This window comes from Sorex araneus, chromosome 2, assembly GCF_027595985.1.
Source record: "Sorex araneus isolate mSorAra2 chromosome 2, mSorAra2.pri, whole genome shotgun sequence".
Classification (NCBI taxonomy): domain Eukaryota; kingdom Metazoa; phylum Chordata; class Mammalia; order Eulipotyphla; family Soricidae; genus Sorex; species Sorex araneus.
In genome coordinates this window covers 109,177,344-109,200,022 of record NC_073303.1, presented here as the reverse complement: position 1 = coordinate 109,200,022, position 22,679 = coordinate 109,177,344, and the positions used below count along the sequence as shown (strand labels likewise).

Sequence of the window (22,679 nt, the reverse complement as noted above, 5' to 3'; positions counted from 1 at the left end):
GAAGAACATTCAATAGGTTCCTCATGGGATCTAGGGAGGAGAAAATGATACAAAGGGTCATGTGATGGCAGTGGAGGTGGGCATATCTGGATTTCAGAATAAACAATGTGTGTTGGGTGGGGATAGGATTAATGTGACCTGTACATAAATTACACATATCCAAACAGAACTGTCTAGGTCATTTTCATATTTTTTCTTTATGTAACAGAACAATCTGTTTTTATCAATTCGGTTATTACAAATACTCCATGTATGAGGATAATAAGGTAGTTGTAAAACAAAAGCTACAATCACATCCCACATTTAGAACCATAAACCGTTGACAACTGATATCCACGCAGAACAAAGCGGTGCTAATCTGATCCAGAAGGGAGAGGAAGGTATATCTTCACAAGGATGAGGCGATCTTTCCCCATACACTCACCCCTCCCCAATACTGGGTGTGCAGGTGAAGCTGAGCTGTCGACTCTGCTGTCACAGAGTCACGGAAGTAGAGAGCAGTAAGGACATTCAAATAATGCAGCAAAACCACAAATTTGCTTCTTATATTAATGAAACATCCACTTTGTAGTAGCCAACTGTTGGGGGTAACATCCACAACACAGTCATTTTTTTTTCTTTCTGATTCTGTACAGTGACCCACACCTGTTTTATTTATTGAGAAGAAGGTAGGGTTGGACTATACCCAGCTGTGTTTAGGACTTACTTAGGGCTCTGTGCTCAGGGGTCACTCTAGGCTGTACTCAGCTGACTGTATGTGGTGCTTGGGATTGAGCCGCATGCAAGGCGAGCCCAGCAATCCAAAAAAATATTCTCCTGAGTCCAAGTATTGACTGTTCAACAGCAACTATAGGAGTTGAAGTGAAGCTTAGAGTTACACAAAATGCTTACTTACTATGCATTTAGCAAGCAAGAAAGTCATTGAGCAGAAATGCATGTGGAGAGAGGAGTCAAACTGCACTTTGAGATGATGTGTGTGTTAAACTATAATGCCCTCACTAGGAACTGTCATCCACTCTCCAGCTCTCTGTGGAGGCAAATTCAGATGCCGACTCTCCCTTGTGCATCTGTATGAGTCAACTATAACCGCTTCTTTGGTTCTCAACTCAGTGGTGCTGATCAGGGCTCTTCAACACTTGTAAGATTTTCCAGTGTCACTCATCAAGAACAAGGAGTCTTCGTCACAACTACAGAATGAGCTCACTGCTGTCACATGACACATCTATGTCTCTTTCACAGGTATGTTGTATATACTTGCCTTTATAGACATTTATGCAATCCTGAAATATCTCAGTTCTGTTATGACTATAGTGGGTGTCAGGGTGAAAAGGTTTACATATTGATCTGCAGAGTTTCCAACTGAAAAAAAAATAAAGCATTTTGGCACAGTGCTGGCAGACAAGTTCCCCTTAGAACTCAGATATCCATTCTTTCCCCTCCATATCATTGCTGTGTCAAAGTTGTCCCTGAAACTGTAACAGGATTCTGATCTACCCACTGTTAAGTCTCCAGCATCACTAAATGCCACCTTCCATTTTGCACCCTTAATGGCTACCCATTAAAGCAAGCTCCTGAAAGAGAGCGACACGGAGAGTCTCTTGCCCACGTGCCTGGCTATCTTCCCCGGGGCCCCTCGGAGGGGATGGGCCTCAGCTTCCCTCCCTGCCCCAAGCAGAGCTCCCAGCAGCTGAAGACCACTGGAGCCTAGCCACAGCCATGCTCAAGGTCTCTCTCCACACGTCTGAACGAGCCTCACACATGAAGGTACCGGCAGAGAAACCCAGGTGTGTGGGACCCAGGGCTGAGACCTCCAAGCCTGCTCAGATCAGGACTGGGCCTCCTCTGCCCAGATTTCCCATTTCCCAGTAGCTGGGCAGTCACACCCAGGGACTGCCCCAGCGCTCTGTAATCCCATCAATAGCCAGCATCCAGAGACTTAAAATAAAGCTTCCGGAAGCGTGCGGCCGCAAAGCGGCCATGCAATATCTTATAGCCTATTTCTCCCTCTGAGAGAACCTGGCAAACTACTGAGAGTTTCCTGCCCACATGGGAGAGTCTCGCAAAGTTCCCATGGTGTATTCATATGCCAAAACCAGTAACAATGCTAGGTCTCATTCCCCTGACCCTGAAAGAGCCTCCAATGCGGCATTGTTGAAAAGGACAAGTATAGAGAGGCTCCTAAAATCTCAGGGCTAGGACGAATGGAGACATTACTGAGACCACTCGAGAAATTCGACAATCAACGGTATGATGATGATGATAATGATGATGATGATAAATAGCTACCCATGGCGTATTTGATATGCCAAAAACAGTAACAACAAGTCTCACAATGGAGACGTAACTGGTGCTCACTCGAGCAAATCAATGAACAATGGGACAACAGTGCTAGAGTGCAAATGGCACACAAAATATTCTGAGCAACTACAAAAGTATCAGTAACACCAAATGGCTCCAAGCACTTATTCCAGAAGGATTCCTCAGCACACACAGTGGGGGGGTCACTGGCTATGTGAGAAGAACTGACTGAGAGGCTGTCTTGTGTCTCCTCCAGCCTTGGGATCTGTCCGAACCCATGCACTCTCACCTGGGCCTCAGTTCCTTGATCTTTAAAAGAGATGTGAGGGGAGATCCTCCCTAAAGTCCCTTCCTTGTGGATGATGCCATAAATCTGTGTCTCAGATACATCCTCCTTACTGTCATACTTTTCAGAGTTCTCACTGCAGTAAGAAATGCTTACCTTTTCAAATCAGGGTTTACTGTGGTTCCTTCTGAAATCTCCCCAAGTGCCCTATGTAATGTGCACGAGGGCCCTGGAACTCACAAAGCATGAAGTCATCCTGGCTTGCCTCTCTTGTTCTGACCCCTCTGACAATTCTTAACTAAGTGTGTGCTCATTATGTTTGCCATGCATTATGTCCCTTCATACCACTGGTGACATTATGTTGAGTTGGCAGCTGCTTTTGGAAACGCTCTTGCTCCCGGGGCCAGAAATACAGATAGCCAAGAATTAGATCATTCAATCCCCAAATTGCCACAGACCTTTGCAGAGGCAGCTGAGCACTGTAACTTGATCAAGGTTAAGTACAATCTGCCCTTCATCTTTTAACCCATGTGAACATTTTTTTTTTTGCTTTCTGTTTTAATCCCAGATGAATGCTTTCTGCTCACTGTCACACATGCCCATCAGGTGCCCCCCAGTCAGTACTCATTTACCTGCCTGTGACTTATCCAGACTTTCTCCTCCTGCCTCTGGCACCAAGTTCGAGGCCAGTTTCTTTAACTCTGTGCCAAAGAAATACAAACTAAATCTAATATTAGCCTAATGAGAAAAGGCTCTCCACTGCCAAAGATTCACATAATATATCCCAAAGCCAAATGCAGGCAATTATTCACTGTTTTAGATGCTGGCACTGATTCTCCCTTATATAATACAGTGATCTAGATTGCTGGGTTTCTCCTGGAGGAATAAAGAATACAGGGGACATTTAAACCTCCTCCTTGGGCCAAATGGCCAGATTTTCAGTATAACATCATATTTTCTTTTCAAATCAATAAACTGTACATTTTATCTTAATAGAATGAAATATCCTGAATTTAGCGATTAGACTTACACCTTGAGTCCCTTTTTCTCCAGTTTGCCAGAAACCATGTTTTGGCAAATTATTTCAGTGGATGCTCCTCCCTCCTCCCTTCTCCCCTAGCTGCACAACAAAGATACAAATTCTAGAAATAAAAGATATGTGGCAGTCATATATATAACATATATACACACATATATAAACATATGTGTATATACACACATATACACACACACAAGGGATACTCAAAGACTCACAAAGCCTCCTGATTATCATTCTTACCATTTACAGGCTCCATTTAACAATTCATGAAGCATTGTTAGCAGGGAAAAACAAGGAGTGACCTTATCAGATCATCCTTTTACATCACAGAAACACGGAAAGGGGAAGAAACTTTGTGTGCACCTGGAAAAGGACGCCTTGAAGTCAAGAATTCCTAATTTCCCAAAGTCCCACAGTTAGGTGAGTTACTAGAGGCCATCTCAGGGTTGCAACCCAGGGGGCAGCTGGACACACTGCCTGCAGAGAGACTGATTATTTTTCCCCTATTACTTGAGTTTTCATGGAAAACTCACATTCCATCAGGGCATTTAGGAATATCACTTTCAGAAGAATAGAATATCATAATCAGAACAATACGTTTTTCAGTCATTTTTCCTAATGACAAAAGCACATGTCCTCCAAGGCCCAAAGTGAGGGTCAGAAAATGTCTTTTTTCTTGTTTTCCTGTGCCCCAAGAACTTCAATGGTCTCACCCACCAGAGCTTCACGGTCCAATCATATTTGCCACGTTGTTCTAGGCCTATGCTCTCCCAAATACCAGCCTCTAGACACATGTGGCAACTCACCCATTGAAGCTCCGCTTGTTTGCCCAAGGAAACACATTTGTTCCACTTGGTTCTATTTAAATTGACATCTATGCACAGTGGCCAGCATTCTGGACTGCAGAGGCAGAATATGAATTCACGTGCCCCACTCTCACATTCCTGTCTCATACAAGGGGAACTCAATCTGCTGTTCTAATCTGTTTCCATAACATAAAAACGGAGAGACAGCTGCAGAGAACCCCTGAGCATGTCTGCTGCCATACCTTGACGCCAGGTGCTTAAATTCATTGCTGGGCTGCCTCCGAGCCTGACGGCTGCATCTTTAAATATTACCCAGGTTTCACAGGATAGATCAAGTTCTACATCTGCAAGGGTGCTCTCTCGAAGGCCCATCCATGGGCTTTGTGGGAAGAAGAATTCGTTAGCCACCAGCTTAGGCTTCTCTAGGAAGGACCATGTGCCGAGATATTCTGCAGTTACACCTGGTCCGCAGGAGCCCTGTGATGCCTATGGGTTCATACTACTAAACCGGCAAATCAAAATAGTAGAAAGTAGGCCATGTCTTCCTGGGCAAGGAGCTTCATCCTCACCGTGGCTCTCACCAGTGGCAGCTGTATATGCTTTTGTGTGGGTACAAGAAGAGCAAAAGAAGCTGCATGTGTCACTTCTGGGTCTCTCAATAAGACTGAAAATCCCAAACCTACTGGCTTCGAGGGAAGTAGGGGAAGAAAGCGAGAACCACGTGATTGTGATTTCTGCATCTTTAACTTGTAACTGCTGACATTCATTCTTTGTGAAAGAATGTGCATGCATCCTTCCTGGATACCCCCGTGCACACAGGCATTTAGGGCTTACCCTCACAATTATCCTTGGCTGAGCCTCATTGCAACTGGATCCATTTCGATTATACGTGATTAAATGATGCCTCGTAAGAAGCCTAAAGAGTAGATTTGGTTCTCTACTGGTTTTTCTTTGGCCAATCAGAGATGGAGGCAACACAAAATAACCTCCTTCTAGAATTAGGATTCTAGTTTGAGGAATCAAGGCAGGATCCCCCCAAAACCATTTCCTAAGAAAAGCAAAATAATGATTGTTTTTGTCCATTGGGGATAATATAATACAGACTTATAAAATATGTTCTACTGATATAGTATTTATATACTACTTATATATTTCTATCAATATAACAGAAACATACTTCCTATATTTTAAATTCTTTTCATTTTAATGAGGTCACATTCATGTAAATCACAAGAGTGTGAATGTGAACATGCTTTAGGGATACAGTGCTACTATGCTACACCCACCAAAGTACCAACATCCTGGCATGATTGCATCACTGCTCATTGGATTCCTTTAGCCCTCTCTCCTTCATCCCTCCTTTTGTTAACCACAATCCTGTGGTCTGAATCTAAGGGTTATTTCCTATTAGACATTGTTCCCTTACTTTTGATTCTTTATATACCACCTATTGGTGAAATCATCCAATATTTGTCCTTCTGCCTTCTTTCATTTAGTATGACCCCCTGCAGTTCCATTTGTGTCATAGCCAAAGGCAGAGTTTTATTTTTTCTAAAGGCTAAGTAATATCCCATTGTGTATATATATACATATATATACATAAATACATATCACATTTACTTTATCTACTCATCAGTCATTGAGCACTTGCATTGTTTCTCCCAACCTTAGCAATTGTAAATAGGGTGCACCTATATTCATTGCATTGATAATTTTTCAAAATAATGTAGTGAATTACTGGCTCACAAGGTAGATCCACTCTAATTTTTCATCAAATTGCCATACTATTTTCCATAGAGACATAGAGACTACATCAATTTACATTTCCACCAACAGTGAGCGAGTTTTCCTTTTTCTCCTCTTCCCCCTCCGGCTGTAGTTTGTGGTTTCTGGTCTCTCTGACATAAGTCATTTTCATTAATGTGAGGCAGTATCTCAACTGTGATTTTGTATATTCATTAGAAATGCAATCTAAATTTCAGTGTCCAGATGTTAGATTAAGATCATGTGACAATTCCACGTCAGGCTCCAGAAACTTAAAAGGTATTGCAAAATATATTTACAATTAAAAATATTTTATAACAGGCCAAGCTTGCTATGAGGGAACAGAAATCTCTAGATGTCAGAAAACCATGGCCATGAGGAGGTATGAAACTCCCTGTGACACTTGCTGGAGATCTGAGTGTGACGGATTGCTTTCCAAACCCAACAGCTTCAGACCCAAAGAGGCAGAGCACACAGGCATGAAAAGAGCTGGAACCAGGTTCCCTTTGTGAAGCCTAAAACTTGAAGAGCACATATGGAAGGGCCTTGGTTTGTATAATCAATCAGCAGCAGAGAGCTAGAATGTCAAGTTGAAGCACAGTGTAACAGCTTCTACTTCCCAAAATTATTCAGAAAGAGACAAACACATAAACACCTCATAAATGGCCTCTATGCCTCAAGGCACCTGTAGCAAACAGTTCCCAAGATAACTCACTCCTTTGTCAAATGAAATTTCTCTCAAGTGAGAGGAGTAGGAGCTGGACAGAGTACAGTGGGTAGGGCACTTGCCATGCATGCAGCTAACCCAGGTTAGGTGCTTTGGCACCACATGTAACCTCCTCCCTGCCCCCCCAGTGATTCCTGAGTGCAGAGTCTGGAGTAAGCCCTGAGCTCTGCCAGGTACGCACCCCTCCCCACACCAAACTAAAACAAACAAACAAAAGAGTGAATTGGCTAGTTTTCTCTCACACACACTTAATAAAGATAATTTGATTGTTTCTATTCCATTGCATGAAGGTATACACTTTCTTTAACCAGAGTCCTACAAATGAAAAAATTTGGCCATTTCCAACATCTCAATAAAAAATTGCTAAGGTGATCATGAGCTGGAGCAATATCACAGCAGGTAGGGCATTTGCCTTGCACGCGGCCGACCCGGGTTTGATTCCTCCGTCCCTCTCGGAGAGCCCAGAAAGCTACCAAGAGTATCCCGCCCGCACAGCAGAGCCTGGCAAGCTACCCTTGGTGTACTTGATATGCCAAAAACAGTAATAACAAGTCTTACAATGGAGACATTACTGGTGCCCACTTGAGCAAATCGATGAGCAATAGGACATCAGTGATACAGTGGTACAGTGAAGGTGATCATAGTTCTGCAGCTCTCTTTGCACACTGGAATGATTATTTTCATAGGTCAAGTTTCTAGAAGGGAAACGTTTGGCTCCAAAGCTTTACACATTTAAAATTTGATAACTGGACCAGAGATCTCACTCAGCAGACTGAAGCACATGTCATTCATGCAAGAGCCGGTGGCACGGCATACTCCCCTGAGCACTGCCAGATGTGTCCCTGTGCTCCCCTGAGTACTGGCAGATGGTTCCCCAAACCAAAATGTAGTAAGAAAACTTGATAACTACTATCAAACTGTCCTCCAGAAAACTGTACCCATGAGTATCACAAAATGGTTTAAAGTTCATGCATTTCTAGTAAAGAGGATTGCTTTTTTTTTTTTAAGTTTAAAGTAGGTCAAGCTAATGGAGATTCAATTTTTTAACCCAGGTAAAAAGGTGACTCACAATTCCACTGACTCTCTAAATAAAATAAAGTTAACATTTCATTGTGTCTAGAGCTGCACAAATACATTAGCACTGTCAGTGGCACATAAACTTCACGATATGCAACACTATGGGTCTGCAGTAATCACACTACGTGACTTTCCGCTGTTCCTCTCAGGCCCCAGCAACCACCCTGGGATCAAGTCCTCCCTGAATAAGTGAGTACTTTCTCCCAGTTTTATTAAAGCTGTTACCCTTCCCTAAAAAAATAATTGTAATGCAACATGAAAAGACTCAGCGTGTGCTACTTTTTACTATGTTTGTTTTGGAGATTTCACTGTAGATGAACTAGATAAGCTCAATGGATCTTATCTCTACTATATGGTCTATTTCTGAAAAAAATATTACTTACAGATTTGTACATTCTCCTTGAGCTCAGTTTCCAGCAAAGACAAATAAAGTTGCATAGAGGCAATGGCTAGTGCTACTGATTTAAAAAAAGAAATCAGGACTGATTGCAATAGCACATATTTCAACTGACACAGATGATCAAGTCACATTTGAAACTTTTTTAAAGTGTCAGTTTTGCAAATCAGATAATCTGAAAAATTTCATTCAAAGTGAGTTAAAAATCAGATAACTATCAAAAATTATTGTTATTTTCTTCTCATTTTAAGCATTCTTTTGAAAATATCTTATCCAGAGTTTCTTCCTACTTCAAAATGATCCTTAAGACATTTTTCTCCACTTCTTCAAGACGCTATGTGGCATCACAAATTGGAAAGGTTTTGCTCTGAAGAGAGGGTTCAATTATTTCTGATTTCACTAAAAGCACACTTCAAAGACCAACAAGAAGCCTCTGAGATGCAATTTTTAGTTAAAATGCCTGAAACACTGAGGTCAGAGAGATAGTACAGCACGTAAGGTGCTTGCTTTGCATGCTTCAGCCTGGGTTCCATCCCTGGCACCTTGTATGGTCTCCCGAGCACTTCCAGGAGTGATTTCTGAGTGTAGAGCCAGGAGTAACTCCTGAGAATTGTCAGGTGTGGCTCAAAAACAAAAATTAAATTCTGCAGTATTTTCCCTACTATGTATATATAGAATGCACAATGTCATCATTTTCAATTACAAATAAAGAAGACTACAATCCTGTCAGTTATTTACAGTTGTATATAAAGCCAAAAATAATTGCTTTATATTTTGGAAAGCAATGGGAGGATGGAGAGGTCAGTGATTTTTTGTGTGTGTGTGACAACAAAGTGACCTTCCAATTTAAGAACTTTCCTTGAAAGATTGCAAACTGTGCTTCCCAAGGCATGCATATATTCATTCAACTAAATAAACTTTTTTTTTTTGCTTTTTGGGTCACACCGGTGACGCACAAGGGTTACTTCTGGCTCTTGAACTCAGAAATTACTCTTGGTGGTGCTCAGGGGACCATATGGGATGCTGGGAATCGAACCCTGGTCAGCCACATGCAAGGCAAACACCCTAACTGCTGTGCTATGGCTCCAGCCCCTAAGTAAACATTTTTTAAAAAAATATCCCCACAGGGAATGCACTTGGGAAAAACCAAATACAATGTACCAAATGCCAGTTCTCTCAACTTCCACAAGGCAAACACTAATATGAACAACTTCAAATTCATGCCATCAACACAAACATCTTCACTGACTGCATATCAAACTTCACATCAAGTTAACTTCATAGGGGACAGCTTTCAAAGAGGCTGTGATTATTAAGAGGAATCCCTTACCCTTTAGTCCTACTTCACCAATGTGCCTTTTGTACTAAAGAGAATTAGGAACTCTGTAGGGAAAAATAAGCAGATATTCATTCGAGTTCTGTTTACTCTGATCTACCTCAAAAATTGTTTTAGGGATAAAATAAGTCAGTACAGTAAGAGTCCTTCACATAGTTTCTGAGGTATAGGTTTATATTTAGCAGTGTCAGTTATTAATTGTATTTATCGGTAAGAGCCTCATACTTAAGCAGCAAGTCTTTGTTTTTTTGTTGTTGAGGTGTGTCTGAAGGGGATACTGAAAATCAAAGCCAGATCTTCACACATGCAAAGCATGTACTCTACCACCTTCACAAGCATGGTATTACTCATTTTCTCAATCCGCTAGGGTGGGTGGTTTTTATGATACCCATTGTATGGAACAAGAATCTGGGGCTCAGAAAAATCACATGTCTTACCCAACCTCATAAAACTGTACCTCTCAGCCTGGAAATCCAATTTTCAGCTTTAATTCCAAGATGTTTTTCTCAGGAGTCTATATGATATCACTTGGAGTGTCAATTTCTGAAACTCAGTTTAAATTCCACTCCACAGGGATGCAATCAACATTTATTACCTATCATCATTAAGTGGTGTTCTTTTAACTAAGGATAGAGCAGTCATTAGTGAAAGCATCACTTTCTTGTAACTGGACTACAAAATAATCAATGCCACAACATCAGAATTGCCCTAATTCATTGTATTACCACCTACCTTCGAGGTCTCAGCTTCTGTCTGCAGTCGCTTGGGGGTTCCTTTTTGGTCAAGCACCTTCTGGAAGTTTTTGTTTTTAATGGATTGAGATTCAACACCTTCACCTTCAATTTGCAGTTTAATACCTTCAGCACGGGGAGAGTGATCAATGCCCTGTGGATTCAAACCACAGTGGAGCGCTAAAAACGAGAAGCAAAAATATATAACTTAGAAGACACATAATATAAAAATGGTGTCCATGACAGATAATATTTCATCTGGCCTACATGGGAAGAAACAAGGCGTGTATAAATTGAACGAGCTAGAGTCAATGATGGGAAGTAATTTGGTGAAGGGTAAGTATAAGAAATGCTGAACTTGAAAGTCAGAAAGCCAGAAAGCATCAATTCCAAGTCATATGACTTTGAGAAATAAGTATTATTAATCCTTACACTATGAATGAGAATATCAAATCAGGCAAATTTATTATCACCTCTCACAAAGAATGTTTAGTTTTTCTCTGAAAATGTGCTTAATTCCTCCCCCTACCCCTGGCACTCCCACCTTGAATTGTCGTCATTCAATCATCCACTTAAATTCATCTTCTTGCATTCACTCAATGAAAAAACTCAGTCAACAAATTATTCTGTGTCTTCCTGGGCTAGAACCTGGAAACATGGGTCCAGATTGTATGATAAGGCACTCACAATCCAATAGAAGAGGCAGGCAAATGAAGTACATATATAATTGTTATTACTATCTAGAATAGAAGTAAGAGCATCACTCAGACCTAGCGCCCTCTTAGTTTTATCTCTCTCTCTCTTTTTTTTTTTTGGTATGTAAGTGACTTATTTATTTTTTTAATTTTTTAAAATTTTTAATTTTTTTTTATTTTTTATGGAATCATCATGTGGAAAGTTACAAAGCTTTCAGGCTTAAGTCTCAGTTACACAATGCTCAAACACCCATCCCTTCACCAGTGCACATATTCCACTACAAGAATCACAGTATACCTCCCCCCATCCCCCACCCCGCTGTGTAGCTGATAAACTTCACTTCACTTTCTCTTTACTTTGATTACATTCAATATTTCAACAAAAAACTCACTATTATTGTTTGGACTTTCCCCTCCCCAAAGTCAGACCTGCTGGAAAGGAAGCATTTGATAATTTGTTTTCTATTGCTGAGAATTAAGGTCGTGTGGCTATAATAGCGTCCACGAGGTTTTGGATTTTTGTTATTTTAGTATTTTAGTAAATAAATCCAGAGAAATTTCTGCCAGAAGTTGAATCATTGCAAGCTTGTACCTCTGAGTTTTATGTCTTACCTCCCCACATCCTCTAACCTGGATAGCACTATAGCACTGTCATCCCGTCTCGTTGCTCATCGATTTGCTGGAACAGGCACCAGTAATGTCTCCATTGTGAGACTATATTGTTACTGCTTTTGGCATATCAAATATGCCACAGGTAAGTTGCCAGGCTCTGCTGTGCAGGTGGGATACTCTTGGTAGCTTGCCGGGCTCTTTGAAAGGGATGGAGGAATCGAACCCAGGTTGGCCGCAGGCAAGGCAAACACCCTACTTGCTCTGCTATCACTCCAGTACTAACCTGGAAACACCAATAAAATATCATGCCCATTTTCTGGGACAATTTATTCATTAAACATATACTTATTGAGTCTCTCCCACCCATGCTTCCAAGTGTTTGGAAGAAAAAGTGAATGTTACAGAAACCAATCAAAATCTGGGGTGCATAACTATGTGGGTATACATGTAGGACACTGGGTATATTTGGACTTTAATTACACTAGTTGTTAATTCTCAGCTCCTTGTGACACAATCCTCCAACTTGAGTTGAAATCTGTATCCTCTCCCCTTTGTACTCAGGGTTTAAGAAAATCAAGCCCCTTTTATTGCTCTTAAGTCTCTATTATTGACAGTTGCCCTCTACCCAACATCTTCTACTTCTTCCACTCTAGGCATTCTTCTCTGCAGGAAATGACTACCATTCTAAAATTCCTCCCTCTGTCCAGCACCCCCTTTATTTTAGGTAGTCCTCCCCTTAACAGGCTTTTGAAAGAATATTTCATGCCACCTGCCAAGAGTGGGGGTTCCCAGAAACGTGAAGTACACTCTCCATTCTCTCCTCCCTCCTTGAAAGGTGCCATCCATTCCCAGGTTTTCAACTGAATCTACACTAACAGTAACTCAAATTTTAAACCAGCCTAGACAGAATTCAGATAAGCTTCAGGCTTTAAAAACAGCCCTATTTCAGTGTATCACAGACACATTAAAGATACCCATGTTCAAAACTAAGACCAGGAGCTGGAAAGGCACTTGCCTGCAGGTAAGGCACTTGCCTACGTGTGGCTGACTTGGTTTAATCTGTGGCATCCCAAATGGTCCCCAGAGTCTGCCAGAAGTAAACCTCAAAAACCCTTGAGTGTGGCCCCAAACATAGAAAACACAAAAACTAAGCCCATATTTTTCTTTCTTTTTGGGGGGGTGGAGGGGTGTCACACCTGGTGATGTTCAGGGTTTACTCCTGGCTCTGCACTCAGGAATTACTCCTGGTGGGACTGACTATATGGGATGAGGGAATCGAATCCACATCAGCCGAATGCAAGGCAGATACCCTACCTGCTATACTATTGCTCTGTCCTGATTTTTCACTTTTTCTTTTCTTCTCCTTTGACTCAACAGAATTTAGTTTTCTTTGGCACACTCTCAACGAATCTTCTTTCCCTTCCATCCATCACCAGATACTATGAGCACTATACCCCCAATGCTGCTTGAATCCTTACACATCATGGTCCCCCAATGCCATCACCTTGGTCCAATCTCCCCACACCTTTCATCTGCACCACTCTCTGGCCTCATTTTACATTCCAAACTTCCACCTAAAACCCTGTATATGTCCCTTCAGGATGTGGTTCTGCTCTAAACTTTCTAAAGGCTTCATTTTACACATAGATCTTCAAACATCTTTAACATGCTCAATGTTGCCTTTGCGCCTTTTTAGCTTCATTTCCCACCACATTATTTCTTGTTCACTGCACCCAGACCACATATCACCTTTTCACTTCCTTGAACACTCCTATTTCTTTCACATCTGGTATTTGCACATTACCTTCCGTTGCCTGAAAGGTTTCCTTTCATTCTTTAATTGAACTATCAATATGACAGGATTTGAGATATGTCTTTCCTCATCAACTGCCCTATCCCCACCTTTTGTCACTAGTCTATTTAATATGACTACCTGGATAAAACATTCTCTAAGTATTAAACCAATGAACTTGAACTGAATTTTGATTTTGGACAAAGATTGATTTTCATGTGGCCGTATTTATACCATTTTCCATGGGACTTATCAGAATTTTCCATCTACTATGCTTTCTAAAATGAAGAGACACCTTCTTCATAATGCATAGTGAAGATTCAACATTAGCTCATGTTCTTAGAGTTTGCATTAAATCAGAAAAAATGAAGATTATTATAACCATTTCCTAGATGAGACAGAAAGGTTTTAGTCACCAAAATGTCATACCGTACCTGCTGAAGGTCACAGAAATCACATATTATTTAGGATGAACATGATTTCAAGTTTAAAAAATTAAACAGCATTAAAGAGATAAAAAAAATCATTTTCAGAAAGAACCGCAATTATAAGTCAATAGCTGGCTGACATACCATAGTGCCAAAAAGAAACGATTTTTTTTTTTATCTCTCTACTATCCATAACCTCAACCCTTTAGTTTTTTTTTTTTAAATTAGTCACTGTGCCAAAGGTGATAGCCTCTCAGTATCTATATTGCAAACCATAATGTCCCAAAGTAGAGAGTATGGGGGGAAAATTGTCTGCCACAGAGGCAGGGAGAGGGGTGAGATGGGGGGGGGGGCGCGCGATACTGGGGACACTGGTGGTGGAAAATGTGCAGTGGTGGAGGGATAGGTGTTCGATCATTGTATGACTGAAACTCACATGTGAAAGTTTTGTAACTGTTTCAAAGTGATTCAGTAAAAAAAAATTTAATTAGTCACTGTGAAATTACAAAGTTATTCATGATTGGGTTTCAGGCATACACTGTTTCAACACTGATACTTCACCAGTATCCACTTCCCTCCACCAATGCCCCACCCCCAACCTGGTTTGCCTCCCCTCACCAGTCTGCTATGAGAGCTCTTTTTTTAAAATATGTTTTTCCACTATAGTTTATAGTACTGTTACTGATAGGATTTAATACATAACATTTTACCAGCTTTTAGCACCACTTCCTCCTCCCTGTTGAATGCTGCCCTCCACCATAGATGTGGGTCCCCCTCCACGTCTTATTCCCCAGGCCCCTCAAGTGGCATGTTTCCTAAAGAACACAAGAACTGGTATTTAATAGGAAACATAACCTAACCTTTATTCAAAATCTCATGACACCTGGGCTTACAAAGCTTCTAGTTCTATTAAAGAGAGTTTGGCTGACCTCAATTCTCTTCCAAATGTTTCGTTTTCCTCTTTGACCTAAGGTAAACCAACCACCCTATTCAGAACTAAAACCCTGGTGGTGTTGCCAAAATTACTAGTTCAAAAGCTGCATTATTGCTACTGACCAGAACAGTAGCAGGAAGACTGATAAAAAAACAGCCACAATGTCCAATCCAGACAGAAGCAGAGAGTAAAACCTGTGAGAGCATGATGCTAATTACCGCTCACCTTAAACACCGTCCCCATCTCCAAAGAATAGCCTATTCAATTACACATACTAAATTTTGATTAGTGAGAAAAAGTTTTCATATATAGGGAGAGGGAGATTTTCATGGAATAGATTTAGACATTAGTGAGAAAAAGAAAAATCATAGAGTTCTGATTTTCCTATGCAGCATAATCCCTTTCACTGTTTCCTGTCCTGAAATTCATGGCCTATGAATCCCACTGAATGGATGGGCAGATTACAGAAGTTAAATCCTCACTTAATGTCTTTGATAAATTCTTTAATGTGGGTATTCTTGTTGGTGTTTTACCAAAAAAGTGGGTTGTGACCATTATGTGAAGCTTTAAAAAAAATAGGTAATATGGTTGAAATAACACTGACACTTATGGCTTTAATGTAAAACAAATCATTGCATCTCTCCATGTAAAAGCCCAAGACCTTCTGGCATTAATTATATATTGTTCCTAGTCTGTCTCTTCCTGGAATCTCTCCTGGTGGGGCTTAGGAGACCATAGAGGGTGCCAGGGATCAAACGCAGGTCAGAGGCATGCGAGGCAAGTGCTGTAAGTCTGGAACTCTCTCTCTCAGACTCCAGAACTGGGTGACTAAACAAAACGATGGATATGTAACACAGGGACTCAAATAACGTTTCATTCAACATCCACTGTGATACTTCTCATCAATATTTTAATGAAACAACTTACTCATCTACTACTATTCTTCTCACATCTCTTCCCCACCCAATCAGACTCCTATACTGCCTTTGCTCTCCTAAGAGAGGTTTTACTTCACCCACCCCTACCTTCTTGGGAAGGCAAATTCCTATCACCAGCACCACATGTTGGCTCAGACCACGTCTGTGGAAAGCTTTCTGGAATACCACAATGGGAAGCCCTTGGCTCTGTTCCTCCACACAGACAGCACAGTGCTTCGTCTCCTCGCTGCACTGAGGATGTCCTCCCAACCAGTCTGTTTTTCTGCAAGCACTAGGGGAGCAAAAGTCCAATCCTCCAGGATCTTCATGCCCAACCCCACACGGAAGGCATTTAAGAAACATGTTTCAGCTGCTGAAAAAATCAGCAATCTCCTCCCTTGTAGCATCATTCCTTACACCAATTTTTAGCAAGAAAAAAAAAACGTTTCTGTTAGTAAATACCTAGAGTGCAAAGTGTACAATGGAAGGTATCTATAAACATGAGACAGAAAGTGACTTTTTTTGCCTTCCAACTCATGCAGCTGCCTTCACACAAATATTTAATCCTCCATCGATGTTCCCCGCTTGCATACAAACCCAGTGGTTGATTTAGGTTTTTGTGCTTGAGCTTTCTTTTGTTTTCCCCAAAATTTCTTACAGGCTCCTAATATTTACAAATCAAGTGACTGCCTGATGGCTTCTTAGAAGTTGTGACCTCGATTTCTTTGCTGATCAAGTAAAATCCCCCGCCCCCATTTGTTTTCTATTTTCTTTCCTCATCACTACCTTTTTCTGTGTTCAGTAAAGTTATTTACTCAATTTAAGAGGCTCAACAGCTCACAGGTCAGCTCTTATCACATTTTCCTGATGTTCCCAAGCATCCTGTGCCTTCTGAATCTCTCATGTTGGACTCAACCGGCTGCCCATGATACTGCCTCCTTTTTTTTTTAAGTTTGGCATATATTTTTTCTTAATTTATTTTTTAACAAGTGAGTCACCATGAGGGTACAGGTAGAAATTTACCCATCTTCGTCCTTGTGTTTCCCTCATACAATGTTCAAGAATGCATCCCTCCACCAGTGTCCATTCTCCACCACCAATGAACCCAGTATCTCTCCCTCCCTCCCATCCTCCACTCCCGTCCCCCCCCCCCCCGCCTCTGTGGCAGGGCATTCCATTTTGTTCTCTCTCCTTTTGGGTGTTGTGGTTTGCGATAGGGGTATTGAGCAACAAAGGCAGTATTAGCGAATATTCACTCCTTAAGACATTTCACAGAGAACTTTTCACTGAAGATGCTCAAGTGCCATTTTTTTTTTTTTTTTTTGCTTTTTGGGTCATACCTAGTGATGCACAGGGTTACTCCTGGCCTTGCACTCAGGAATTACTCCTGGCCGTGCTCAGGGAATCGAACCTGGGTCGGCCGCATGCAAGGCAAATGCCCTACCCTCTGTGCTATGGCTCCAGCCCCTCAAGTGCCATTCTTATTAAAAGAGAAACTTGTGCATAGCTGGGAGAGGGATGGGTAATGTATAATGGTGGAACTGCCCTGGGGAAAAATAAAATACATAGCAGTTCCACCAAAACAGAATGCAGAATGACCACTTGATACAGCAACTCAATCCAAGAAAGGAGAGCAGGGACTCAAGAGAATTTGGTGTTTTCATAGCAGCACTATTTGCAATGTCTAAAATGTGAAAATAAACCTCATGTACATCAATGGCTGAAAGGCTAAACAAAAAGCAGCACCATCTATATAATGTAATAATATTCAGTCTTCAAAAGGAAGGAAATTCTGGTAAGATCAGTGGTGAACCTTGAAGACATGTGAAGGAAAATAAACCTGAGTGCAGTCGCTGTCATCAGAGAAAGGCAAATACTGTGATTCCACTTATTAATGATGTTGCACTCTTCCAAAGAAAAGCTGAAAACCAAAACATAGCTCATAAATACTGGGCTTTCCCAATTTAACATGGAAATGCTTCATTGCAAAATGGGTCTGTGTATTCAAACTCACGGAAATAAAGTAAAGCAGTGGTTGCCAGAGGTGGGGTGATTTCAGTTTGGGATGATGAACAGTTCTGGAGATGGATGGGAATGATTATACAACATTGTGAATATCCATGATGTCATAGAAATGTAAACTCAAAAATAGTGACAATGGTATTGATATTTTAGCACAATACAGTAAAACCTGAAGAGAAACTAAATCCCAGTTGAGAGCTCTCTTCCGTCCCCCACTGTAAGTGTAAGAGATGTGCCCCAAATGTTTTACCATATTCAATGATTTGAAAGTTTGTCAGTATAATACTAGGATTTTCGGCTCTAGTATGTATTTGCTTTCTAATGGGTAAAGATAGTCAACAGAGTCACTGTCATATTTTCCCGAAATCAGCATGCTCTCCCAAATGGCCCCAACCTGACCCGCAGAAGAGGGATTTGGATTGCTGGAAGTGAGTCTGGACCCTCCTGAACCCGACTTCTGTGGGCTGTCACTCTGATATGACTTGGGTCACAGTAAGAATGCCCCAAAGTGCCAAGACTCATAATGCCCCAAGATGAATTGGGAAATGCTGAGGAATAAACCGGCACTGCTGCGTTCATTTGCAAGAACAAATGGATCTGAACTCTGGAGCTCCCCAGTGTGCTCAGTTCCCAGATCACTCTCCCTGTGCTGAATCAAGAGACAGAGCTACAGATAAGCAGGGGCTGGGGTGTGGCTCAGTGCCTTGCACAAGTGAATCTCTACCTTTGGTCCCCAGCCATGGGAATGGAACATTCCTTTTTGCTAAGGATGCTTCGAACAGAGACTGTGCAAATCTTCCCTAGAGTTGTAGAGACAAGGGCACCTCAGCATCATCCTGGAGAAAGTACTCCTGAGATGCCTTGGACTTCTCTCCTTCTCCAGAATTAATCTTTTTATACAACATGCTTATCTCATCCCTTGCTGGCATGGATAAACTGGAGTTTTATAGAGGAAAGAAGAGAACAGTGAATGGATTTTGCACACAGAATAATTGTCAACATTCTTCCTCCAATGTTGACAATTCATCTTTCTTATTAGGAGATATATTCTCTCTGTGTATGTGTATTCCAATATTTCTTAGCATGCCTGCCAAGTCTAACTTTGAGTCCTGCAAAGCAACCAATTACTTTTTAAAGTTGAAATAAAAGTGATTTCTAACATTATGTATGTTTCAAGTGTATGGCACTATAATTTGACATTGGTATACAACACATTTTGATCAATATCTGCAGCTACTACATTACAATTGCTTCCCGAAGTGACTACTTACTACTAAGCTTTACAAAGTTATACCTTAGTTAAGTGACTGACCCTCAGCAGTTTCTTAAGCCTATGTTTAAAGGGAAGCAGAGATTTGAAGAAAAGTTTTTTATTCAATCCTACTCACTGCCATTCTCTTAGGAGTCACATATCTTTGCTTTTCAAGACAGCAAATCAAAGTTCTTTTCAACCTAATTGTGGATTAACCAAAAATATGTTAAGTCACAGAACCACAGAGTTGTCCTAAAACTTCTGTTTACTCACTGCCTACTGCTGAACAGAGACTGTATTATTCATCTATGTGCCTGCAAAGACTAAACAGTTGAACATTTCTGGTTCTTGGTAAGTGCTGCTAAATGAAGAAATTTAAAAACTAATATATTCAAATTCCCATCATTGGCTATTAGAACTGAGCTAGATTTACAATTTCAAGACTATGTCTTAATTTTTGTGAAAGTTCCTGGAGGATATAAATTCCTTGCTTCATAGTTCTCTCATATGTAATATAGACATAGTTAATAGTCTGCAGGTACAGGATTAATAACAGAGATACCTGTATTATGTTCTAGATAATAATTAAGCAGAAAACTAGAACTACCTCTAGAGGTAAACCTGCTTCTTGAACTCATTATAGCAGAAACTTCTGAAATTCCCCAAGATTTCCTCCTGACCACTTCCTACAATATAGCTATAGTGCACAATACTCCTTTTCATAGCAGACAAACAAATCACCTATTAAGCTACCATGAATTAAGTCTTCTATAACTTTCAGATGAACCATTTCAAACACACACTAATCCATTTTAACAACGACCAAAAAATAATGACTTTGTTCTTCCTTAAAGAGAAAAAACATAATTAAAATCCTTGTAAAATATTTTGGTCTAGGTTTTGTGACACCATTAGAACTTAGAATGCATAGAAGATGTGTATATTAAAAATTGATATTATCAAGAAATGATCATCAAAACTATAATTAATAAAGATGGCACTGAAGATTGAAGGACAAATCTCTAATTCAGGGGAACTTTGGTGCCCAGGAAAATTCCCTGACAACTCATTAAAAAACTGCATCAAATATATTGTTGGTGTCAGATAACTGATATTTCAATATGAAAATATTTCACATGAAACAAAAGTATCAAGAGCACAGTCTGGGGGCTGGAGTGATAGCACAGCGGGTAAGGCGTTTGCCTTGCACGCGGCCAACCCAGGTTCGATTCCCAGCATCCCATATGGTCCCCTGAGCACTGCCAGGAGTAATTCCTGAGTGCAGAGCCAGGAGTAACCCCTGTGCATCGCCAGGTGTGACCCAAAAAGAAAAAAAAAAAAAGAACACAGTCTGGGTCAAGCCATCAAAATAAAATGTTTCCTGCGGCCGCTAGTGTGGCCACTTGACCTCATATCTCTTCATTCTCAGCAATGGAAAACAAATTATCAAATGCTTCCTTTTCAGCAGGTCCAACTTTAAGGGGGAGAAACTCCAAATAATAATAGTGAGTTTTGTTGAGATATTGAATGTAATCAGCATAAGGTGGAGGTAAAGTGAAATTTATCAGTTACACAGGTGGGGGGGTGGCTAGGGATGTGGGGGTGGACGGGGTGGAGCTATACTGTGATTCTTGGTGGTGGAATATGTGCACTGGTGAAGGGATGGGTGCTCGAGCATTGTATAACTGAGACTTAAACCTGAAAACTTTGTAACTTTCCACATGGTGACTCAATAAAAAAATTAAAAAATAAAAATAAATAAATAAATAAATAAATAAAAATAAAACGTTTTCTTGGGTAAAGGAAACAACCCGGTGGGCAAGTGTTAAGGCAAGGCTCAGCTACCTATGGTACATGGGCCAAATCTGTTTTCATATGGTTATGAACCAACTATGTTTGACTTTGCCACATGGGTCAGGCCATAAGGAAATAATGCTTTTCGAATCCTCTCGTATGCTAAATGTGGGTCTCCATGAATGTAGGCTGAAAGAGACATCTGCAGAATACAGATCAAAGTCCTTTTCTCACTACCAAAAAAGTTGCAGTCCAAATAAGTTGGAGTATTAAAATATAACGTGTCCAAACCTAGCATGTCTATATGAGTAGTCAGTATTAAATGGGTTTTCTATTTCCCACAATAATGAAAGAGGTTGGAGCGATCGTATAGTCGGTAGGCAACAGCCTTGCATGTACTCAATTCAGGTTCAATCCCTGGCATCCCATATGGTCAGTTACCTGAGTTTGCAAGGAGTAATTCCTGAGTGCAGAGCCAGGAGTAAGCCAGGAGTAAGAAGATACTGGAGAAGAGAAAATTATATTTTTAGAGGAGAGGACAGAACACAGAAGATGTGGGGTTAGACTTCCAAAATCACCACCTTCCTACAAAGTATGTCTTATGATAGCCGTGACAGTGTTTTCTGGCTACTGGACCATGGCCTGAGTAGGTTTCCACCTCAGTCAGATGATGAGTCCACTGTGTATGTCAGGACACTGTCTCCTATAAGTCACATACAGCCCATTCACTCTGGCCTCCAGGAATTACTCCATCTTTTTGAAAATAGTTTTGCTCTAAGGGAATCTTTTTCTCCAAAAACTATAGTTAAGTGTAATCTTCATATCAAATATTCAAGACAATCTAAACAATAGAAATGGAAACAATGCTTAACTTTCATATTTCAACATCAGCAAAGTGGTAAGAGGCTTCTCTAAGGTACAAAGACATTAAATCTCCTTCAGGAGACTACAAAGGCAGCTAGATTTGGATCATTTATGGAATAGTAGTCAGCAAATTAAGGAATCAAATCAAGTGAAAGAAATGATCAACAGTAGTGACTTCAAACTATTTTAAACCAAGAGATAATAAAATAGATGTCATACTATCAACAAGAGTAAAAGCATCCAGATGTACATGAATTGGAGTTTTCATAAAATAATACTTTCCATTGACACAAATGACCTGGTATTTTTTCTTATGTATTTAATTTCTGAAGTTAGTGTTACAAACACTAGAGGCTTCTGATAAGATTGAAAAGACCCAACTTTTTTTCAATTAATCCAATTCAGAAATAAACAAAACAACTCTGAACATTACCTATGATTCTTCAAAAGTCTTCCCAAAAACAAAATCAAGAGTATTTCCCAAAACAGAAGCCCAGGCTCACATGGATTCACTAGTGAATTCTTTCAAACCTTCAAAAAGCACCTACTTGCAATCCTTTTCAAGCTTTTCTAGGAAACTGAAGAAACAAACAGTCCCAAACATTTTCTACGAGGCAGATATCACTCTGACAACAAAAGCAGACAGAGATACCAGAGAGAGAGGGGTGGGAGAGAGAGAAGAGAGAGAGAGAGAGAGAGAGAGAGAGAGAGAGAGAGAGAGAGAGAGAGTTATCGGCTGATATCTTGATGAACATGGATGCAAAGATCCTCAACAAGATACTAGCGGATAGAATCCAACAACTCATCAAAAAAAGAAAAAAATAATACCCCATGACTAAATAGGATTCATCCCAGGGATACAATGATGGTTTAAAACATGCAAGTAATTCAACATAATATACCATATC

The 22,679-nt window shown here is 40.5% G+C and overlaps 1 protein-coding gene across 4 annotated transcripts in view; it reads right to left on the bottom strand.

Moving 5' to 3' along the window:
• SAMD12 (sterile alpha motif domain containing 12) overlaps positions 1–22,679 on the bottom strand; it is a 512,583-nt gene that overhangs the window by 453,691 nt on the left and 36,213 nt on the right. For all 4 annotated transcript variants that reach the window (XR_008628500.1, XM_055126157.1, XM_055126158.1 and 1 more), the window contains exon 2: positions 10,463–10,641. Coding sequence is in view for 3 of the 4 variants with exons in the window: in XM_055126157.1 (XP_054982132.1) it covers positions 10,463–10,641 (179 nt within the window). In the remaining variant the exon portion in view is untranslated. The remainder of the gene's footprint in view (positions 1–10,462; positions 10,642–22,679) is intronic.